Here is a 20,384-nt window from a genome sequence, read left to right as displayed (position 1 = left end):
CTACCTCCTGACAGATACATAGTGATATATCCTGCAGATTATTACACCACTGACCTCTCTACAGATCTGCAGAACATTGCTCCTCTACCTCCTGACATATACATAGTGATATATCCTGCAGATTATTACACCACTGACCTCTCTACAGATCTGCAGAACATCGCTCCTCCACCTCCTGACAGATACATAGTGATATATCCTGCAGATTATTACACCACTGACCTCTCTACAGATCTGCAGAACATTGCTCCTCTACCTCCTGACAGATACATAGTGATATATCCTGCAGATTATTACACCACTGTCCTCTCTACAGATCTGCAGAACATTGCTCCTCCTCCTCCTGACAGATACATAGTGATATATCCTGCAGATTATTACACCACTGACCTCTCTAGAGATCTGCAGAACATTGCTCCTCTACCTCCTGACAGATACATAGTGATATATCCTGCAGATTATTACACCACTGACCTCTCTACAGATCTGCAGAACATCGCTCCTCCTCCTCCTGACAGATACATAGTGATATATCCTGCAGATTATTACACCACTGACCTCTCTACAGATCTGCAGAACATCGCTCCTCTACCTCCTGACAGATACATAGTGATATATCCTGCAGATTATTACACCAATGACCTCTCTACAGATCTGCAGAACATCGCTCCTCCACCTCCTGACAGATACATAGTGATATATCCTGCAGATTATTACACCACTGACCTCTCTACAGATCTGCAGAACATTGCTCCTCCACCTCCTGACAGATACATAGTGATATATCCTGCAGATTATTACACCACTGACCTCTCTACAGATCTGCAGAACATCGCTCCTCTACCTCCTGACAGATACATAGTGATATATCCTGCAGATTATTACACCACTGACCTCTCTACAGATCTGCAGAACATCGCTCCTCCACCTCCTGACAGATACATAGTGATATATCCTGCAGATTATTACACCACTGACCTCTCTACAGATCTGCAGAACATTGCTCCTCCACCTCCTGACAGATACATAGTGATATATCCTGCAGATTATTACACCACTGACCTCTACAGATCTGCAGAACATTGCTCCTCTACCTCCTGACAGATACATAGTGATATATCCTGCAGATTATTACACCACTGACCTCTCTACAGAACATTGCTCCTCTACCTCCTGACAGATACATAGCGATATATCCTGCAGATTATTACACCACTGACCTCTCTACAGATCTGCAGAACATTGCTCCTCTACCTCCTGACAGATACATAGTGATATATCCTGCAGATTATTACACCACTGACCTCTCTACAGATCTGCAGAACATTGCTCCTCTACCTCCTGACAGATACATAGTGATATATTCTGCAGATTATTACACCACTGACCTCTCTACAGATCTGCAGAACATCGCTCCTCTACCTCCTGACAGGTACATAGTGATATATCCTGCAGATTATTACACCACTGACCTCTCTACAGATCTGCAGAACATCGCTCCTCCACCTCCTGACAGATACATAGTGATATATCCTGCAGATTATTACACCACTGACCTCTCTACAGATCTGCAGAACATCGCTCCTCTACCTCCTGACAGACACATAGTGATATATTCTGCAGATTATTACACCACTGACCTCTCTACAGATCTGCAGAACATTGCTCCTCCACCTCCTGACAGATACATAGTGATATATCCTGCAGATTATTACACCACTGTCCTCTCTACAGATCTGCAGAACATTGCTCCTCCACCTCCTGACAGATACATAGGGATATATGCTGCAGATTATTACACCACTGACCTCTCTACAGATCTGCAGAACATTGCTCCTCTACCTCCTGACAGATACATAGTGATATATCCTGCAGATTATTACACCACTGTCCTCTCTACAGATCTGCAGAACATTGCTCCTCTACCTCCTAACAGATACAGTGATATATCCTGCAGATTATTACACCACTGACCTCTACAGATCTGCAGAACATTGCTCCTCCACCTCCTGACAGATACATAGTGATATATCCTGCAGATTATTACACCACTGACCTCTCTACTGATCTGCAGAACATTGCTCCTCTACCTCCTGACAGATACATAGTGATATATCCTGCAGATTATTACACCACTGACCTCTCTGCAGAACATCGCTCCTCTACCTCCTGACAGGTACATAGTGATATATCCTGCAGATTATTACACCACTGTCCTCTCTACAGATCTGCAGAACATTGCTCCTCCACCTCCTGACAGATACATAGGGATATATGCTGCAGATTATTACACCACTGACCTCTCTACAGATCTGCAGAACATTGCTCCTCCACATCCTGACAGATACATAGTGATATATTCTGCAGATTATTACACCACTGACCTCTAGAGATTTGCAGAACATCGCTCCTCTACCTCCTGACAGATACATAGTGATATATCCTGCAGATTATTACACCACTGACCTCTCTACTGATCTGCAGAACATTGCTCCTCTACCTCCTGACAGATACATAGTGATATATCCTGCAGATTATTACACCACTGACCTCTCTACAGATCTGCAGAACATCGCTCCTCTACCTCCTGACTGATACATAGTGATATATCCTGCAGATTATTACACCACTGACCTCTCTACAGATCTGCAGAACATCGCTCCTCCTCCTGCTGACAGATACATAGTGATATATCCTGCAGATTATTACACCACTGACCTCTCTACAGATCTGCATAACATTGCTCCTCCACATCCTGACAGATACATAGCGATATATCCTGCAGATTATTACACCACTGACCTCTCTACAGATCTGCAGAACATTGCTCCTCTACCTCCTGACAGATACATAGTGATATATCCTGCAGATTATTACACCACTGACCTCTCTACAGATCTGCAGAACATTGCTCCTCTACCTCCTGACAGATACATAGTGATATATCCTGCAGATTATTACACCACTGACCTCTCTACAGATCTGCAGAACATTGCTCCTCTACCTCCTGATAGATACATAGTGATATATCCTGCAGATTATTACACCACTGACCTCTCTACAGATCTGCAGAACATCGCTCCTCTACCTCCTGACAGATACATAGTGATATATCCTGCAGATTATTACACCACTGACCTCTCTACAGATCTGCAGAACATTGCTCCTCTACCTCCTGACAGATACATAGTGATATATCCTGCAGATTATTACACCACTGACCTCTCTACAGATCTGCAGGACATTGCTCCTCCACCTCCTGACAGATACATAGTGATATATCCTGCAGATTATTACACCACTGACCTCTCTACAGATCTGCAGAACATTGCTCCTCTACCTCCTGACAGATACATAGTGATATATCCTGCAGATTATTACACCACTGACCTCTCTACAGATCTGCAGAACATCACTCCTCTACCTCCTGACAGATACATAGTGATATATCCTGCAGATTATTACACCACTGACCTCTCTACAGATCTGCAGAACATTGCTCCTCTACCTCCTGACAGGTACATAGTGATAAATTCTGCAGATTATTACACCCCTGACCTGTTTTACTGCAGATTATTGATCCTCACAACTGTTATTTCCCAGGAAACATTTTCAGGGCTTATTCTCTCCTCTGATATTTGACACGTTGGATTAAAATGGTATTTGGGGGTTTGTACCATTTGAGTGAAGGTTGTAATGCAAGAAAAACCAAAAACAAGAAAACCACCAAAAGGGGTGAATATTTTGGCAAGGCACCTTAATTGTGGACATTGATGTGGATAGCGATTTATGTCTGTGCTGAACCAGCAGAACAGGGAGTGTTGTCATGGGGACACAGCAGTAGAGGATCTGTAACGTTACCCAATGATAGGAAACTTCAGGTCGGTCATTCGGTTGCAGCTTCCCCTCCTCCACGCAGCAGTAAAGTTATATCAGGAAAGGAAATAATTAAAGAGACAGGACACAGAATTCGCTTCTGAACCTTTATATATAAAACAGCAAAACTCTTCTTTCAAGTATTAAAAAATAAGTTAATTGAAAAAAAAAAAAAAGAAACCAAAGTGATAACAGTGTCTGCGCAGATTCTCAGGGCGATGCGACCAAAACCAGTGACACGAAGGGGAGGAGCCTGGGGATGCCCACCTGGGCACGGAGGCAGGGGGTCACCAACAAGTGACCGGGTGCCCAGAGGAGCCCCTCTTAGAGCGGTGGACGTCGCTCCCCCTCCAACACGCAGATAGACCATTGTGAACAGAACCCTCTGGTTGGTCGGGGGTTGGGCAGAGCAGCAGGCGTCATGGCTTCCGAATGTGTTACGTCGAAACACGAAATACAGCAGAAAAAAACCTCTATAAAAATCATCTATAAACTTTTCGTGTGAACGCCAGGGATAGCGAGGAAAAAACGGATCCGCCGGATTCACCAACTCATAGGAGACTGGCGAATCAAGGGCGAAGCGCCAAAAATTCACCAAACATGACCTGATGAGGGGTGGATCGGTACCGGCAGACCTGGAATTGGGCCGATCCATTCTCCTGTAACCCTGGCTGGGTGAGGCGGCCAGTGTAGCGAGGAAAGGGTTAATCGCGCAATGATCGCCGGCTTGTCTGTGATTTATAATGTTTTACACCTGGATCACCGTCCCATTAATAGAGGTATCAGCTAGGGGGCGCCGCGCTGTCCTAACTCAAACCATCACACGACCAAACTCCATAGTGACGGAGAACGTCCGCCGCGATCAGGGGACGAACATCTCACCGATATTACAATCAATAAACGGTCAAAAGAACAAAAAAAAAAAGAAAACAACCTACCAGACGGGACTCTCTGGTATCTAAAGGAAGCGGCAGCGCTCTGGTAACCCGGCAACGCTAACAAAAGATTTGCATATTCGTAAAAGTCCGATTGACCGTCGCGTCATTAACGTCATGTGATCTCATGGTGATTCCTACAGAACATAAAGACCGGGCGAGTCAAAAGTCAGGAGCCGGCCCTTTAAAGGGGAAATCCAGCCAAACATGATCGTGTATATATATATATACACCGCAGACGGCGACCGTGTACAGAGCGCCAAACCCCTCTCTAGGTAATAAACATTTCATGTGAATGGCCCTTTAATTGTCTTTCAGCTTTTGTCTGATCTCTAGAGACGGCCTGCCCCTTTAATGTCCAAAAAATCTCATCATTATATACCAGACCGGTGAATCGCGACGTGGGTTACCATACTCCTCCGCCATCTTGAACCCAACTGTCAGTTCACATTGTAAGGGGTCACGCTCCTGATTTTTGACTCACCAGGTATATATATATATATTTATGTTATTTTATGGTTCGGAAGATTTGCGATGTTGGTGGTTATTGCGCCTGAATACCCAGAAACCATTGGTGCAAAGACAGCAGGTCACGTGACGAACGCCGGCAGCGAATTATTTACTATGTAACATAAAAAATAAAGGTGACGAGGCCTCAGAAACGTGAAGACATTCAGTTGTATCTTACAATGCAGCAGGCTTATTGGGAACTGTAAAAAAAAAAAAACAAGATCCGCCCCTTTAAAAACGGGACTGGCGAGACCTGCGGCCGTATTGCTCTTATTTTCAGACATTGTCAATTCCATAGATTCAGTCGTTTAAACAGACCAATAGAAAACTCAGATACTGTGACACGCCCATCAACGACAATTATTATTGGCCGAGACCGACTCATGTGTGTAAACTCCTCCAGACAACCGGATTTCAGAGATGGAATTTGATTGGTTGTTCTGGGCATCTGAGCCGCTCTACATACATTATAAGCGGCATCAGACCCTACATTTTTCGTGGCCTTTCCCACAGTGCAGGCGCGGATACCCCAACGTTTATATAACATTAATTAAAAAATGGCCGCCCTGCGCGATAAGGTCATGACGGAAGAACGAGGAACTTTCAAGAGAACGCAGGGTCCTGTGGAGAGAACAGTCTCGATATCGCTGTTTAGTCCTCCCAGGGGTTAAAAAGGAAACGAGGATTAAAAACCGCCGCATATCTCGTCTGCACTCACGTGGATCGCGCGGGATACAATCGCAGAGTGTTGCGTGCGACTGCGCAGCTCAACCTGGGAGAACGGAACTAACCGGGGGGAGGATTTTTAGCGCCGGCCCCTTAAATGTTGTCACGTGACAACCTTGTACTTCGGGATGAATCACGCGCCCGTTATCAGCGGCCGGTCCACGGTTCGGGCATCTTAAAATAAAACATTAAAATCACGTACGATGTTCCTTTAACATCTTCTATGGAGAGGACGACAGCCAGAAAAACGTAACTGAGGGGCCACCTAGTGGCCAAATACCCCAACTGCAAGTGAACGATCACTTCTCCATTGTCCACGACGAAGCGGTCAGACCGTGACGGGGGGGGGGTTAGTAACACGTGGCCCGGGCCCGGCACCACCGTACATGGCAGCGTATTGTAAACCTGGATAGAGACCGCGGCGCTGAACTTCAGTGGCGTACTGTATACGAAAATAAAACAACTCCCTTACAATGACTCGTCGGTAACTTTTCCACCGTTATCTGCGGCGACGCACTTTAAAGTGCCGTGCAAGGGTTAACGGGTTCATGTAACATCTCCATGGGAAGAACCTCATCAAGGCAGTGCTGTGCTGACCCCCATGTGTAAGACAAACTACTCCCCCCATCATTGCGGGGGGGGGGGGGGGGGGGGGGGGGTCACCAGCTTCTGGAGCAGCACGTCAGGAGGATGAGGGACCTCAGGACCAGTTCAGGTTGTAGCCTTTAGATAACATCACTTCCTCCAGGTCCTTGTCTTCCTCCTTCTCGCGCAGTCGCTGCTCCTCCAGCAGCGCCACCAGTGCGTCTCGCTGCTCCACCACGTCCAGCATCTCGTTGAGGATCCTCTTCTCGTCCGAGAGCTCCTGCTCGTTCTTCAGTTGGTCTGCGGGTAAAAAAACAAAAACAATGAGTAGGGTCCCCAGTATGGGCCGCCGGGTCCCCAGTACGGGCCGCCGGGTCCCCAGTACGGGCCGCCGGGTCCTGTCCCGGAGAGGCGGCCGCACCTGTATGATCACTCCACGGTACAATGAGAGTCATGGACGCTGGGGATAAAGCAGGATTAATGGAAGGGGCGGGGCCATCCTATTGTAAGCTCCGCCCCACAACCGAAACACGGAAGCAGATTCAGTCTATATAAAGTCCCCTCAGTAAGGACTAATCTCTTATGAAGACCATCTCTCAGCCAATCGTGAGTCTAGGAGCTCTGACAACATTCCCAGAATACTTTTAGTATTGTCTCAGTTAAAAGTTACAGATGCGCCAATTTTATTATAATATATCAGTTTCGGGGGTCCCGGCATGACGAACACGTCAGGTTATAAGATTGTATTATAAAGATCCTGAGAACGATCGTTCTAACTCACCCTCCACCGCCATTCTCTCCCGCAGCTCCTGCTGTAGACGACTCTGCCGATCCTCCAACTCCAACTCCCGGGCGCTGACGAGACAAGGAAATCTCATCATAATCCAGAACTACAGAAGACTTACAGCGTAGGATTAGATACACGGCTCAGCAGACAGTATCCCACATGATAGGATTAGATACACAGCTCAGCAGACAGTATCCCACATGATAGGATTAGATACACAGCTCAGCAGACAGTATCACACAGGATAGGATTAGATACACGCTCAGCAGACAGTATCACACAGGATAGGATTAGATACACGCTCAGCAGACAGTATCACACAGGATAGGATTAGATACACAGCTCAGCAGACAGTATCACACATGATCGGATTAGATACACAGCTCAGCAGACAGTATCACACATGATAGGATTAGATACACGGCTCAGCAGACAGTATCACACATGATGGGATTAGATACACAGCTCAGCAGACAGTATCGCACATGATAGGATTAGATACACAGCTCAGCAGACAGTATCACACATGATGGGATTAGATACACAGCTCAGCAGACAGTATCGCACATGATAGGATTAGATACACAGCTCAGCAGACAGTATCACACATGAAAGGCTTAGATACACAGCTCAGCAGACAGTATCACACATGATAGGATTAGATACACAGCTCAGCAGACAGTATCACACATGAAAGGCTTAGATACACAGCTCAGCAGACAGTATCACACATGAAAGGCTTAGATACACAGCTCAGCAGACAGTATCACACATGATAGGATTAGATACACAGCTCAGCAGACAGTATCACACATGAAAGGCTTAGATACACAGCTCAGCAGACAGTATCACACATGATAGGATTAGATACACAGCTCAGCAGACAGTATCACACATGAAAGGCTTAGATACACAGCTCAGCAGACAGTATCACACATGATAGGATTAGATACACAGCTCAGCAGACAGTATCACACATGAAAGGCTTAGATACATCTTACTGGTATTTAATAACTTACAAAATCATCAGCTCAGACTCGTATCGGACCAGCGCGTTCTTCTCCTGCACTAGTCGGAACCATTCCTGCATCAGTTTGGGGTCGTCCTTCTTGCCCATTCCTGTAATAGACGCACGTCGTTATCATCCGGAGTCCGGGATCGGTGGAAAAACGCAATGGAGCAAATGAAAATAAAAAAACACCACAAAGCCAAACATGGGGGGCGGTTCCAAGCAGAGCAGACAGGAGGGGGCGCCACCGTCCATATAGGGGGTCTCGCTCAGTGGGAGGACACACCGGGATCTAATACCTGCAGAGACGCCGGCACCTAAACACTGACCCGCAATGATCAGTCCGCTCCGCCGCGCGCCAGCTCTGCTCTAACTGTACCAGGAACGGCCGCGGGATTATACGGATTACTATCTCTTTATATATTGCAAAAGTATCAGCCCCCTGGACTCGATCTACCAGCCGTACGTGGGAACCGGCGCCTTCTTCATCACATACAAGTAACTTCCAGTCTTTTCCGATCGTTTTGAATCGACAAAATTAAGCAAACGGGGGGGTGGGGGGGTGGGGGGGGGGGAGGAATGAAACGCCACAACCACGACATCAACCCCATCCCTGCCGGGCCCGGACACTCAGAGAATAGTCTGATCCCTGCCGGCAACACCACAAAACCTGAGGCGAGATACGGGGGAGCGGCGAAAGAAGAGAAATAACCGCGGTAACGTTTCCTCTTTATGAAAAGTGAAATGTAAAAATCGACAGGAAGTGTAATCGATCCGCTGCGGCGCGATCATCTGGATCATCGCCGTCAAGTTTTAGAATTGTAAATATTTTCAGATATTTTAATTTTTTTTCCTGTAAAAACCAGAACCCAGATTGTAGTCGAGCAGAGTAAATAAAAAGAAAAAAAACACAAAAACAGACAACAACCGGCTGACAACAGAGAGCAACAGATGCTACGGGAACGTTTCTAAGTGATCCGAACTTTCATTGGTTATGCTATAAAATGGTCTTATCGCCTCGTCCTTCGTTTATATTTGGGGGATATCCGGATATTATAAGTTATAATTGTGCTCAAAATAAAGAATAAAACGTCAGAAAAAGATAAAATGTAAGAAAAGAAGAAGTTTAAGTGAACGAGGTGAAGACAGAACGATGAGGATCCGTCCCCCGCAGACATAAGATCCACCAATGACTGGAAACGGGACAGCGCAGGGGGTGTACCCCACTAACAGGACCCCCGCCACGTCACATTAACCCTTTAGTAACAGTGGGAGGCAGCACCGTCTTCTTTACAGACACCTCAAGGAGAAAGCAAAACACCAAGTCCACAGCAAAGACACAACCACAGCGCAGAGAAGCGAAGACGTCCGACCGGTGGAAATGACATTTATGAGTTGTGAGGCGTGGTGCCGGTCATGCAGCGATGTAACAAGCAGCAGCCGGGCGGGCGGGAGCAGGCATGGAAGGGGAAGATCGGGGGCGTTGGGTTCATTGATGAGTTGGCGAGCCAGCCGGGATGTGACAGGAAGCTACGTTACCTTCGTGGACACAGCAAGGGCAGAAGGAGATAGGTCTGCGGCGCGGAGTCCCCACAATGGGATCAACTTGAGAGAATGACATATGGGGCAAAAAGATGGTGGAGGCAGAAAAACAGAACGGCAGGGAGTGAAAATGGGGGAGGGGGGACGACAAACAAAACAGGGAAAAAGCAGAAAGTACAAAAGAGTGAGAGCAGGAAACAGCAAGAAGACGACGTAGGAAAACAGACCCAAAAACGGGCCACAAAATATGACACCTGCTGAGTAACCCCTGCGGGCCGAGCCTTCCGCTAGTTAATGACTGTCTCATATTTCCTAGATTTGGGGTCTCAACAGGTGAAATTTTGTGTCTTTAATAAGCTATGGAAGGTGTCGGCCATCTTGACTGGTCAGACGGCGACACCTACAGGCTGCAAAGTGTACAACAGACCGAACAAAACAAACGCTGAAATACAACAGAATTTAAGGTATAAAAAAAAAAAAGACAATTTTGAAACCAAATGTTAATTTTTGGGATATTTAGTCCCCCAGAGACTTCCAAGAGTCCAGAATCCAGTGTTTGAAGCGCCACAACGTTAAAGGGGCCGTCCAATGAAATAAAGCAGATGACCTATCCTCAGGATAAGCAATCAATATCTGATCGTGGGGGTCCAACCTACACATCGGTAGCAGCGGAGCGCCATATTACAGCGTTCTCCCATTCAAGTGAATAAAACAAAACGCGAGCGCGCTGTAATACGGAGCTCCGCTGCTACCAATGTGTCGGCATTGTACAGTGCAGAGCAGTGCACGAAATTAAGGGGTGGCGGAGCTCCCGGAGCACTCAAACAGCTGATCGGCGAGGATGATCAGATATTGATTACTTATCCTGAAGATCGCCCATCACTTTTATTTTACAGGATGACCCCTTTAATACTTAAAGTGAATGTTCAGCCCTGAAAACATTAGAGGGAACTTATTAGACACCCTACACAGATTTTTACGCCGCCTTTGCCACTTTTTTTTTATTTAAAAAGGGGCGGGTCTTAGTAAGGGGCGGGGCCACCCATGGGCCAATAAATTGACGTTACTTATAGGGCAAATCTACGCCAGTTAGATTTGACTTTGGCGCATGGATACCAGAGATGCCGGCGCCTCTTAATAGATCAGGTGCATCTTACGCCAGCGCGTTTCACAATAAGACTAATGTATGAAACACCAGTCTTTATAATGAAGTCCCCCCCATTGGATTTTTAATCTAAATCACTACAAAATTCCGCGCTGATCAATTTCATACTATATGTTTATAGCGGTCGGAGCTCCATCTTTCTGATACAGAGCTCCAAATCCCCTGCATAAACAGTTACATGATAAAATGGTGTCTACCGCCAGCCACCACTAGAGGGAGCTCACTGAAGACAGATTATACATAGAACTCAATAATAAGTGAGCTCCCTCTAGTGGTGGCTGCAGGAAGATAGGATTTTACAATTTAACCTTATTTAGATTTGGAGCTCCGACCGCTATAAACAAAGTATAAAATGTATCAGTACAAAAAGTTGAATTAAAAAACAACATGGTGCGAATATGAGGTTAAAGGAGAAGAATCGTTCAAGTGCTCCGGGCTCAGTGATAAGGCGAGCGCAATATTACATGTGATGTAAAGGACTAAACCGAGCGCTACACGTACGATTAAATAACTTTACAATAAATTATGCCCCTCCCCCGCTACATTCACCAGGCGATACCTGCAGTCCAGCCGCAACTGAATGTCAACCAATAAGGTAACAAGTTATATTTACTGCCAGCTCCAATAGCAAAGCCCAGAATGATTCCATTATTAAATGATCACACAGGACAGGATTGGATACACAGCTCAGCAGATAGTATCACACATGATAGGATTAGATACATGGCTCAGCAGACAGTATCACACATGATAGGATTAGATACATGGCTCAGCAGACAGTATCACACATGATAGGATTAGATACATGGCTCAGCAGACAGTATCACACATGATAGGATTAGATACACAGCTCAGCAGACAGTATCACACATGATAGGATTAGATACACAGCTCAGCAGACAGTATCACACATGATAGGCTTAGATACATGGCTCAGCAGACTGTACCACACATGATAGGCTTAGATACAGGGCTCAGCAGTGGCTGCACCAGATGAAACATGAGTGAATGACGTTATTTTACTGGATGTTTCGCTCTCTATTTCTTCTTGTTGTTTCGATGCCGGGAGTCACGGTGGGGAACATGTGGGAGACAGGGAGGTGTAACAGGTGGGGAGTACGCAGGTTAGTATTGGGGTGTGATTTGGGCATACGTACCACCCAGGTGCAAATCGATGAGGTCACTGTAATAAGACTCTCCCCAATAGTCTATAATAAGGAATTGTGAAGAGAGTTATTGCATTGACAACAGAGAAAGCAAGAGACAGAGAGAGTAGGAGAGCGAGAGGAGAAGAAATGGTTAATGTAATGATGGAGGGTGAAGAATATGAAGGATGGGAAGGGGCACGAAGCAGGAGTGAAGGTGGGAGATGAGGTCTAAAGCAGTGGGGGAAACTGGAAAGGAGGTTTAGTGGGAGAAACGCTGGTCTATGATGCAGGCAACAAAGATGGAGGTCGGGTAAGGTCGGTGGGGCAGGGACGGAGGGGCAGAGACGGAGGTCGGGTAAGGTCGGTGGGGCAGGGACGGAGGTCGGTGGGGCAGGGACGGAGGTCGGTGGGGCAGGGACGGAGGTCGGTGGGGCAGGGACGGAGGTCGGTGGGGCAGGGACGGAGGTCGGTGGGGCAGGGACGGAGGTCGGTGGGGCAGGGACGGAGGTCGGGTAAGGTCGGTGGGGCAGAGACGGAGGTCGGGTAAGGTCGGTGGGGCAGAGACGGAGGTCGGGTAAGGTCGGTGGGGCAGAGACGGAGGTCGGGTAAGGTCGGTGGGGCAGAGACGGAGGTCGGGTAAGGTCGGTGGGGCAGGGACGGAGGTCGGTGGGGCAGGGACGGAGGTCGGTGGGGCATGGACGGAGGTCGGTGGGGCAGGGACGGAGGTCGGTGGGGCAGGGACGGAGGTCGGTGGGGCAGGGACGGAGGTCGGTGGGGCAGGGACGGAGGTCGGTGGGGCAGGGACGGAGGTCGGTGGGGCAGGGACGGAGGTCGGTGGGGCAGGGACGGAGGTCGGTGGGGCAGGGACGGAGGTCGGTGGGGCAGGGACGGAGGTCGGTGGGGCAGGGACGGAGGTTGGGTAAGGTTGGTGGGGCAGAGATGGAGGTTGGGTAAGGTCGGTGGAGCAGGGACGGAGGTAGGGTAAGGTCGGTGGGGCAGAGACGGAGGTTGGGTAAGGTCGGTGGGGCAGGGACGGAGGTTGGTGGGGCAGGGACGGAGGTCGGGTAAGGTTGGTGGGGCAGGGACGGAGGTCGGGTAAGGTTGGTGGGGCAGAGATGGAGGTCGGGTAAGGTCGGTGGAGCAGGGACGGAGGTTGGGTAAGGTCGGTGGGGCAGAGACGGAGGTTGGGTAAGGTCGGTGGGGCAGAGACGGAGGTTGGGTAAGGTCGGTGGGGCAGAGACGGAGGTTGGGTAAGGTCGGTGGGGCAGGGACAGAGGTTGGGTAAGGTTGGTGGGGAAGGGACAGAGGTCGGGTAAGGTTGGTGGGGCAGGGACGGAGGTCGGGTAAGGTTGGTGGGGCAGGGACGGAGGTCGGGTAAGGTCGGTGGGGCAGGGACGGAGGTCGGGTAAGGTCGGTGGGGCAGGGACGGAGGTTGGGTAAGGTTGGTGGGGCAGGGACGGAGGTTGGGTAAGGTCGGTGGGGCAGGGACAGAGGTTGGGTAAGGCTGGTGGGGCAGGGACGGCGGTTGGGTAAGGTTGGTGGGGCAGGGACAGAGGTTGGGTAAGGTCGGTGGGGCAGGGACAGAGGTTGGGTAAGGTTGGTGGGGCAGGGATGGAGGTTGGGTAAGGTTGGTGGGGCAGGGACGGCGGTTGGGTAAGGTTGGTGGGGCAGGGATGGAGGTTAGGGGGTAACGCTGGGGGAGCTTGGTAAATCAGGGACTACATTTAGGGGAGTGGTGTGACACAGGGACATTAGTTAATACAGGATTAATGTAGGCTTGAGTTTCAGGGGACACCAGAAGACTGGACCCCAGGAGAACAGCGTGAGCTGAAGATGAGATACAAGAGATGAGCAATGAGGAAAGTTCCAGAGTAGTAGAGACAGCGAGTAGAGAACAGGCAGAGACATCATCATGCAACACATTGTGCGGACAGTACAGATGGAAAGACTGCGGCAGCCGGATAGGAAGCGCACACCTAGCGCCGGATCTCTCTATGGAGAGGAATACTCCCATCATCTCCAGCTTGTATCACGATGTATCCAACATCATATATAGAACCCAAGTGAGGAAAGGTCAATAACACGGCTCCTCATCATCCTCTAAGCCCCGTCCTTAACTATAGACTATTCTGACCCTGAACTCAAACATGGGGTAAAAAACAGGGAACAAAGATCCTCTTCACCGGACACTTGAGGGTAAGTTCACACAGAGTTTTTTTGACAGGCAGAATTTTTGAACTGCCGGCATTGTTTGACACGTCTTTTGCCCACATTTTTCTTAAGCCCTTGAAGCGAATACAAAAACCACACAAGCAACATGATAATATATCTTCATAGGGTCAGAGCTTAGTCTTCCTGATACAGTGCTCCAAAACCCCTGCTTTCCTTCACACAGCCAGTGTTACATTATACAATAAGGATGCCTGCAGTCACCACTAGGGGGCGCTCACTGCATAGGAATTTATACAGCTCTCATTAGAATTCGATACTAGCTGCATTAATATGTATACATTGAGCTCCCCCTAGTGGTGGCTGCAGGCAGCAGACTATTATCAAGTAACTATGGGAGCTGTGTGTGTATGTGTGTATATATATATATATGTATGTATGTATATATATGTATGTATATATCTGCATGTAGTGAGCGCGCCCTAGTGGTGGCTGCAGGAAGCAGAATGTTATCATGTAACTATGGGAGCTGTATATATCTGTATGTAGTGAGCTCCCCCTAGTGGCAGCAAGCAATAGAATGCTATTATGTAACTCTATGGGAGCTGTATATATCTGTATGTAGTGAGCTCCCCTAGTGGTGACTGCGGGCAGCAGAACATTATGTAACTCTATGGGAGCTGTATGTATCTGTATGTAGTGAGCTCCCCCTAGTGGTGGCTGCAGGAAGTAGAATGTTATCATGTAACTCTATGGGAGCTGTATGTATCTGTATGTAGTGAGCTCCCCCTAGTGGTGACTGCAGGCAGCAGAATGTTATCATGTAACTCTATGGGAGCTGTATGTATCTGTATGTAGTGAGCTCCCCCTAGTGGTAGCTGCAGGAAGTAGAATGTTATCATGTAACTCTATGGGACCTGTATGTATCTGTATGTAGTGAGCTCCCCCTAGTGGTGGCTGCAGGAAGTAGAATGTTATCATGTAACTCTATGGGACCTGTATGTATCTGTATGTAGTGAGCTCCCTCTAGTGGTGGCTGCAGGAAGTAGAATGTTATCATGTAACACTTGCGTGAAGTTACATTGTTCGTACAGTTGAAAAAAAGACACATGTCCATCAAGTTAAACCAAGGGATGGGAAAGGGGAAGTAAAACAATTTCTACACACAGGAGCTGATTTTTTTTGTTCTAGGAAATTATCTTTGCTTTTTTGCAGCATCTCCTGTCCCTGCTGTGACTATTCCAGGTGATGCCGGGGGTTTGCAGTTCTGTATCAGAAAACGTCTATAACATAAACCTGGTAATGATGGTCATGAGTGAGTCGGGTTATGTATAAATAAAGTAGAATCGAAGAATAAAAAACAAAAAAGTTAAACACAAAGAACTGGAAGAAGCGGCGTCACACGGGCAATAAATAAGCGGCGTCACACGGGCAATAAATAAGCGGCGAAGGACGACAACAATTATTTGCAAACTGAAATTTGTAGGAAATGACTAGTAGATGATCAGTTAGTGCTGGGGAGACGACGGATGATTGCAGTCTGTATTCCGCGCTTATATTGGTAAAGCCACAGAGCGGTCATATACGGTACAGTGTCTATGGGCCCTTATTCCAAGACCACTACATAAGCGGATATAAACAGGGCAGCCAGAGATGATAGGAGTTGTACCTCGACTATGTCTGGACTACAAAGTGACATCTCCTGTTGTCTCACTGCCACGATCACATCCCAAAGGAATATATGAAATTAACATGCCAACCTAATACGGGCACGATGGCAGAGAAAAGACATAGCTGGACAAACCCACGGACTATGGGGAGACAAACCGTAGCACTAGGTGCCGGCTGGGCCTTAAAGGGTCTCTTTACTGATGACATTTGCGGCTCCTCCCCAGCCACGCAGGAATAGCGCAGCGAAGGGGACGTGCCGCTCTGCTGGAAGTGCTGCACTATTGAGGTGCAGGTACCGGAGCGCCCCCTGGCGGCAGCCGCGTGAATCTGCGTTGTGCTTATGTATGACAGTGCCAAACTATTACAGTATAAAAAGAAAAAGTATCTACCCCGCCCCCTAGTGGAGGAAGCCAGCTTGTGCGGTCTGGGTTTTTCCGTATAACGCCGGTTTATTTACTAGGATGTTTCTGCGGCCTGAGGCACCTTGTACCCCACGCCTCAGACACATGACTACTCAGGGAGATGAGCGGCTGCAGGATTTCAGTCTATTCTGTCCACTGGTTTCTGTGTCTGCGGTCTGTAGGGCCCTGGACTGATCCAATAACATATAGGAGAGGAACATATATTTTCCAGGCGCGGTGTTCACACATGGGATTCTTAGGCCCTGTTCACACAGAGTTTTTTGACACGAAAAATGAGCCAAAAACGGACGAAAACGCCTCTCATTGATTTCAAAGAGGCGGAGGCGTATTTTTCCTTGCGAGCGGTAAAACCAGCTCGCGGAAAAAGAAGCGACATGCCCTATCTTCGGGCGTTTACGTCTCTGATCTCCCATTGACATCAATGGGAGGCAGAGAAAGCGTTTTTGCCTGCGGTGCTCAATGGCCGCGGGCGAAAAACATGGCAAAAGACGTGCAGGCAGATCAAAATCTGCCTGCAAAATACTCTGTGTGAACAGGGCCCTAGAATTAAGGAAACTGAAAACAGGCTATTAATTATCATTGTAATTTCTTGTCAATTGTTAGACGTGATTATTAACAGGGAAGCGTCACCTGGGGAGACGACTACACGGATCAGAGGGAGGATGCGGGACGCCAGACATGTACTGACACAAAGTGACGACGGTTAGTATATACGTAGTATATAAGGAGGGACCCCAATCTACACTGGACGCTCGGCTGCAGAATTATCTAGAATGTAAACAGGACGGTCCAATGTACAAAAATACAGCAAAAAAAAATAAATTAAAGTTACCGGCTTCTCCTCGGAGCGCTTTCTCCACCGCCACGCCCCGCTCCTCCAGCTGCCGCTGCTTCTCCTCCACTTGTTCCAGCTGCCGCTGAATTATCTGCAAGAAGATATCATATAAGCAGGAGTAAAGGGCTGCCCCCACTAGAGACCCTCATGACCTAATACTTTTCACAGCTGAGGGTTTGTTACAATGTATCTAGTCTAGTTTGCTACAATGTTTCAGTCTGGACTACTGATACAAAGGATTGTCTAAACTGGATGCGATTCTAACAAAGACTGAAACGCTAATGTTTCCATTCATTGACAGCAAGCAGAGATATTGAAAACAGTGAAGAAGTGAAACACAAAGTATATTAAAGTTGCAGAACTTTTCAGGATGTGATGATTAAGCTTTATTTTTTACCCCCCCCCCCCCACATTATTAGGACAACCCCTGCCTATATGCCCTGTTAGGAATGTTATCTGCTTGGAGCACCCCCTATGTGCCAGAACGAAGTACTGCCCTGTAAGACCCGGTATGTCCTCGTATTACGTACACAGCCTTCCATGTGACGCTACTATGTGCAGCCCGCCGGGGTCTTCCTGAAACACCCTCTTGGTTTTACAGGTCCTGGCGCCACCTACCTGCGCCCGGTGCAGTCTCTTCAGCTCCTCCTGTTTGGCTTGTCTCCGTGCGGCTTTTTGCACCCTCTTGGTGAGCTTCGCGTTCAGCTCCTCATCCGTGTAGGTTTTCTGTAGGGTGAATAAGACATGAAAACCCCCAGAGACAAGTGACCTCCATTCTACAGGGCAGCATCCCAGAAGAAGCGGCCGCAAAACCCCCCCCCCCCCCAACTACCCCGCATCACACCCGCTGCACCCCCCCCAACTACTCCGCACCCCCCCCCAACTACCCCGCATCCCACCCGCTGCACGCCCCCCCACCCCCCCAACTACCACACACCCCACCCGCTGCACCCCCCCCAACTACCCCGCACCCCACCCGCTGCACCCCCCCCAACTACCCCGCATCCCACCCGCTGCACGCCCCCCACCCCCCTTAACTACCCCGCACCCCACCCGCTGCAGCCCCCCCCAACTACCCCGCACCCCACCCACTGCACCCCCCCCCCAACTACCCCGCACCCCACCCACTGCACCCCCCCCCCAACTACCCCGCACCCCACCCACTGCACCCCCCCAACTACCCCGCATCCCACCCGCTGCACCCCCCCAACTACCCCACATCCCACCCGCTGCACCCCCCCAACTACCCCACCCGCACAACCCGTCAGCGTCTGATCCCTACTACGTCATATAGGACTACCGGGAAGGTAAATATCATCATGCAAATATAAAGGGGGGAGGGGTGACGGCAGCTTCTGTACCCCCAGAACCGTAACTACCACAGAAGAGCAGAGGATCTCAGTATTAACCAGTTAGGGTAAAGATTAGATGGAATGGAGAGATTAGCAGCGTAATGATGTCACTACCTTTGATGAATACGATCGTCTGAACGCCAGAGCATGGGGAACATAGACCGACTGACAACACAAACCGCGAGGGGGGAAAACCAAGCAAATTAATCAAGTTAAAGCAAATGAAAATTAAAATCGATGAAACAATAATGAAAAAAGTTCTTATTGGCTGCCAGGGAGTGTTGCAGAGGATTATGGATAACCATTTTAGACTTGAGCAAAGTCCTTGAGTCGTCTTATTCTGTGAAATTATATTCGTCGGTCAGTTCTTTCAGTTTCTGGGAAAGCTGGGTGACATCCAATATGGCCGCCATTGCTGCTCACACAGCTATAGAATGGACCCCCCTCATACATGACACCCCTGTAGATGTGGTATTGACGGCCATTGCATACTTGCAAATAGTCCAGAATTTTTCGCGGGACAGTCCAGTGCCACAAAAGGGGTCGCGTTTTTGCAAATTGGATTACAAAAGGGGCGTGTCTGTTTTGGGGGTGTTTTTTGGCTGGAAGAAGGTGTGGCTTAAAATGTCGGTCACCCAGCTTTCCCAGAAGCAACGGCTGAGCAGAAATATTAACAGACGGACAGAAGACGAATATTTATTGGGTTATTTTATATCCAACAGATCAATAATAATCTGCAAAACCTCCCCGGCACATACAAAAAACCAAGGCAGACAACAAGCAGAGGACTGCAGAAAGCAACCAATCAGATCTCACCTTATTTTCAAAAAATAAAAGCTGGACTCTAATTGGTTGTCAGAGTCTCATATCAACCAACAAAAGCATTGCTTTCGTTTTCTAACCTGCCCTGAAAATATAAAAGCTGTAATCTAACTGGCTGCTACAGGTCCATAGCAACCAATCAGATCACTGCTTATTTTCTGATCTGCACAAAGACACAAAGGCAGGTATCGGATTGGTTACTATTGGCAACCCCTCCACCCTGTCATCTGCTTTGGTTTTTACATGAGGCGTTCAGTGTTGCCAACTGTAAGTGACACAATTATAACCCCTCCTAGTCTGTAATAACGTCAGTATAATCTATTATACCTCCTAGTCTGTAATAACGTCAGTATAATCTATTATAACACCTCCTAGTCTGTAATAACGTCAGTATAATCTATTATATCTCCTAGTCTGTAATAACGTCAGTATAATCTATTATACCTCCTAGTCTGTAATAACGTCAGTATAATCTATTATATCTCCTAGTCTGTAATAACGTCAGTATAATCTATTATACCTCCTAGTCTGTAATAACGTCAGTATAATCTATTATAACACCTCCTAGTCTGTAATAACGTCAGTATAATCTATTATATCTCCTAGTCTGTAATAACGTCAGTATAATCTATTATATCTCCTAGTCTGTAATAATGTCAGTATAATCTATTATATCTCCTAGTCTGTAATAACGTCAGTATAATCTATTATATCTCCTAGTCTGTAATAATGTCAGTATAATCTATTATATCTCCTAGTCTGTAATAACGTCAGTATAATCTATTATAACACCTCCTAGTCTGTAATAATGTCAGTATAATCTATTATAA

General features: G+C 47.7%; 1 protein-coding gene across 1 annotated transcript in view; it reads right to left on the bottom strand.

Annotated features, from left to right (window-relative positions):
• Window positions 1–3,969: 3,969 nt before the first annotated feature.
• The window catches only part of MICAL3 (microtubule associated monooxygenase, calponin and LIM domain containing 3), a 66,153-nt gene continuing 49,738 nt past the window's right edge, over window positions 3,970–20,384 (bottom strand). The window contains exons 31-37 of the mRNA XM_075855680.1: window positions 17,999–18,106; window positions 17,378–17,471; window positions 12,293–12,343; window positions 9,968–10,033; window positions 8,439–8,538; window positions 7,414–7,487; window positions 3,970–6,932 (exon numbers count right to left, since the gene is read on the bottom strand). Coding sequence (XP_075711795.1) covers window positions 6,748–6,932; window positions 7,414–7,487; window positions 8,439–8,538; window positions 9,968–10,033; window positions 12,293–12,343; window positions 17,378–17,471; window positions 17,999–18,106 — 678 coding nt within the window. The 3' untranslated portion in view covers window positions 3,970–6,747. The remainder of the gene's footprint in view (window positions 6,933–7,413; window positions 7,488–8,438; window positions 8,539–9,967; window positions 10,034–12,292; window positions 12,344–17,377; window positions 17,472–17,998; window positions 18,107–20,384) is intronic.

Source organism: Rhinoderma darwinii, chromosome 3, assembly GCF_050947455.1.
Source record: "Rhinoderma darwinii isolate aRhiDar2 chromosome 3, aRhiDar2.hap1, whole genome shotgun sequence".
NCBI classification, from domain to species: Eukaryota; Metazoa; Chordata; class Amphibia; order Anura; family Rhinodermatidae; genus Rhinoderma; species Rhinoderma darwinii.
The sequence above is the reverse complement of the archived record's forward strand: the minus strand, read 5'-3'. Positions and strand labels throughout refer to the sequence as shown.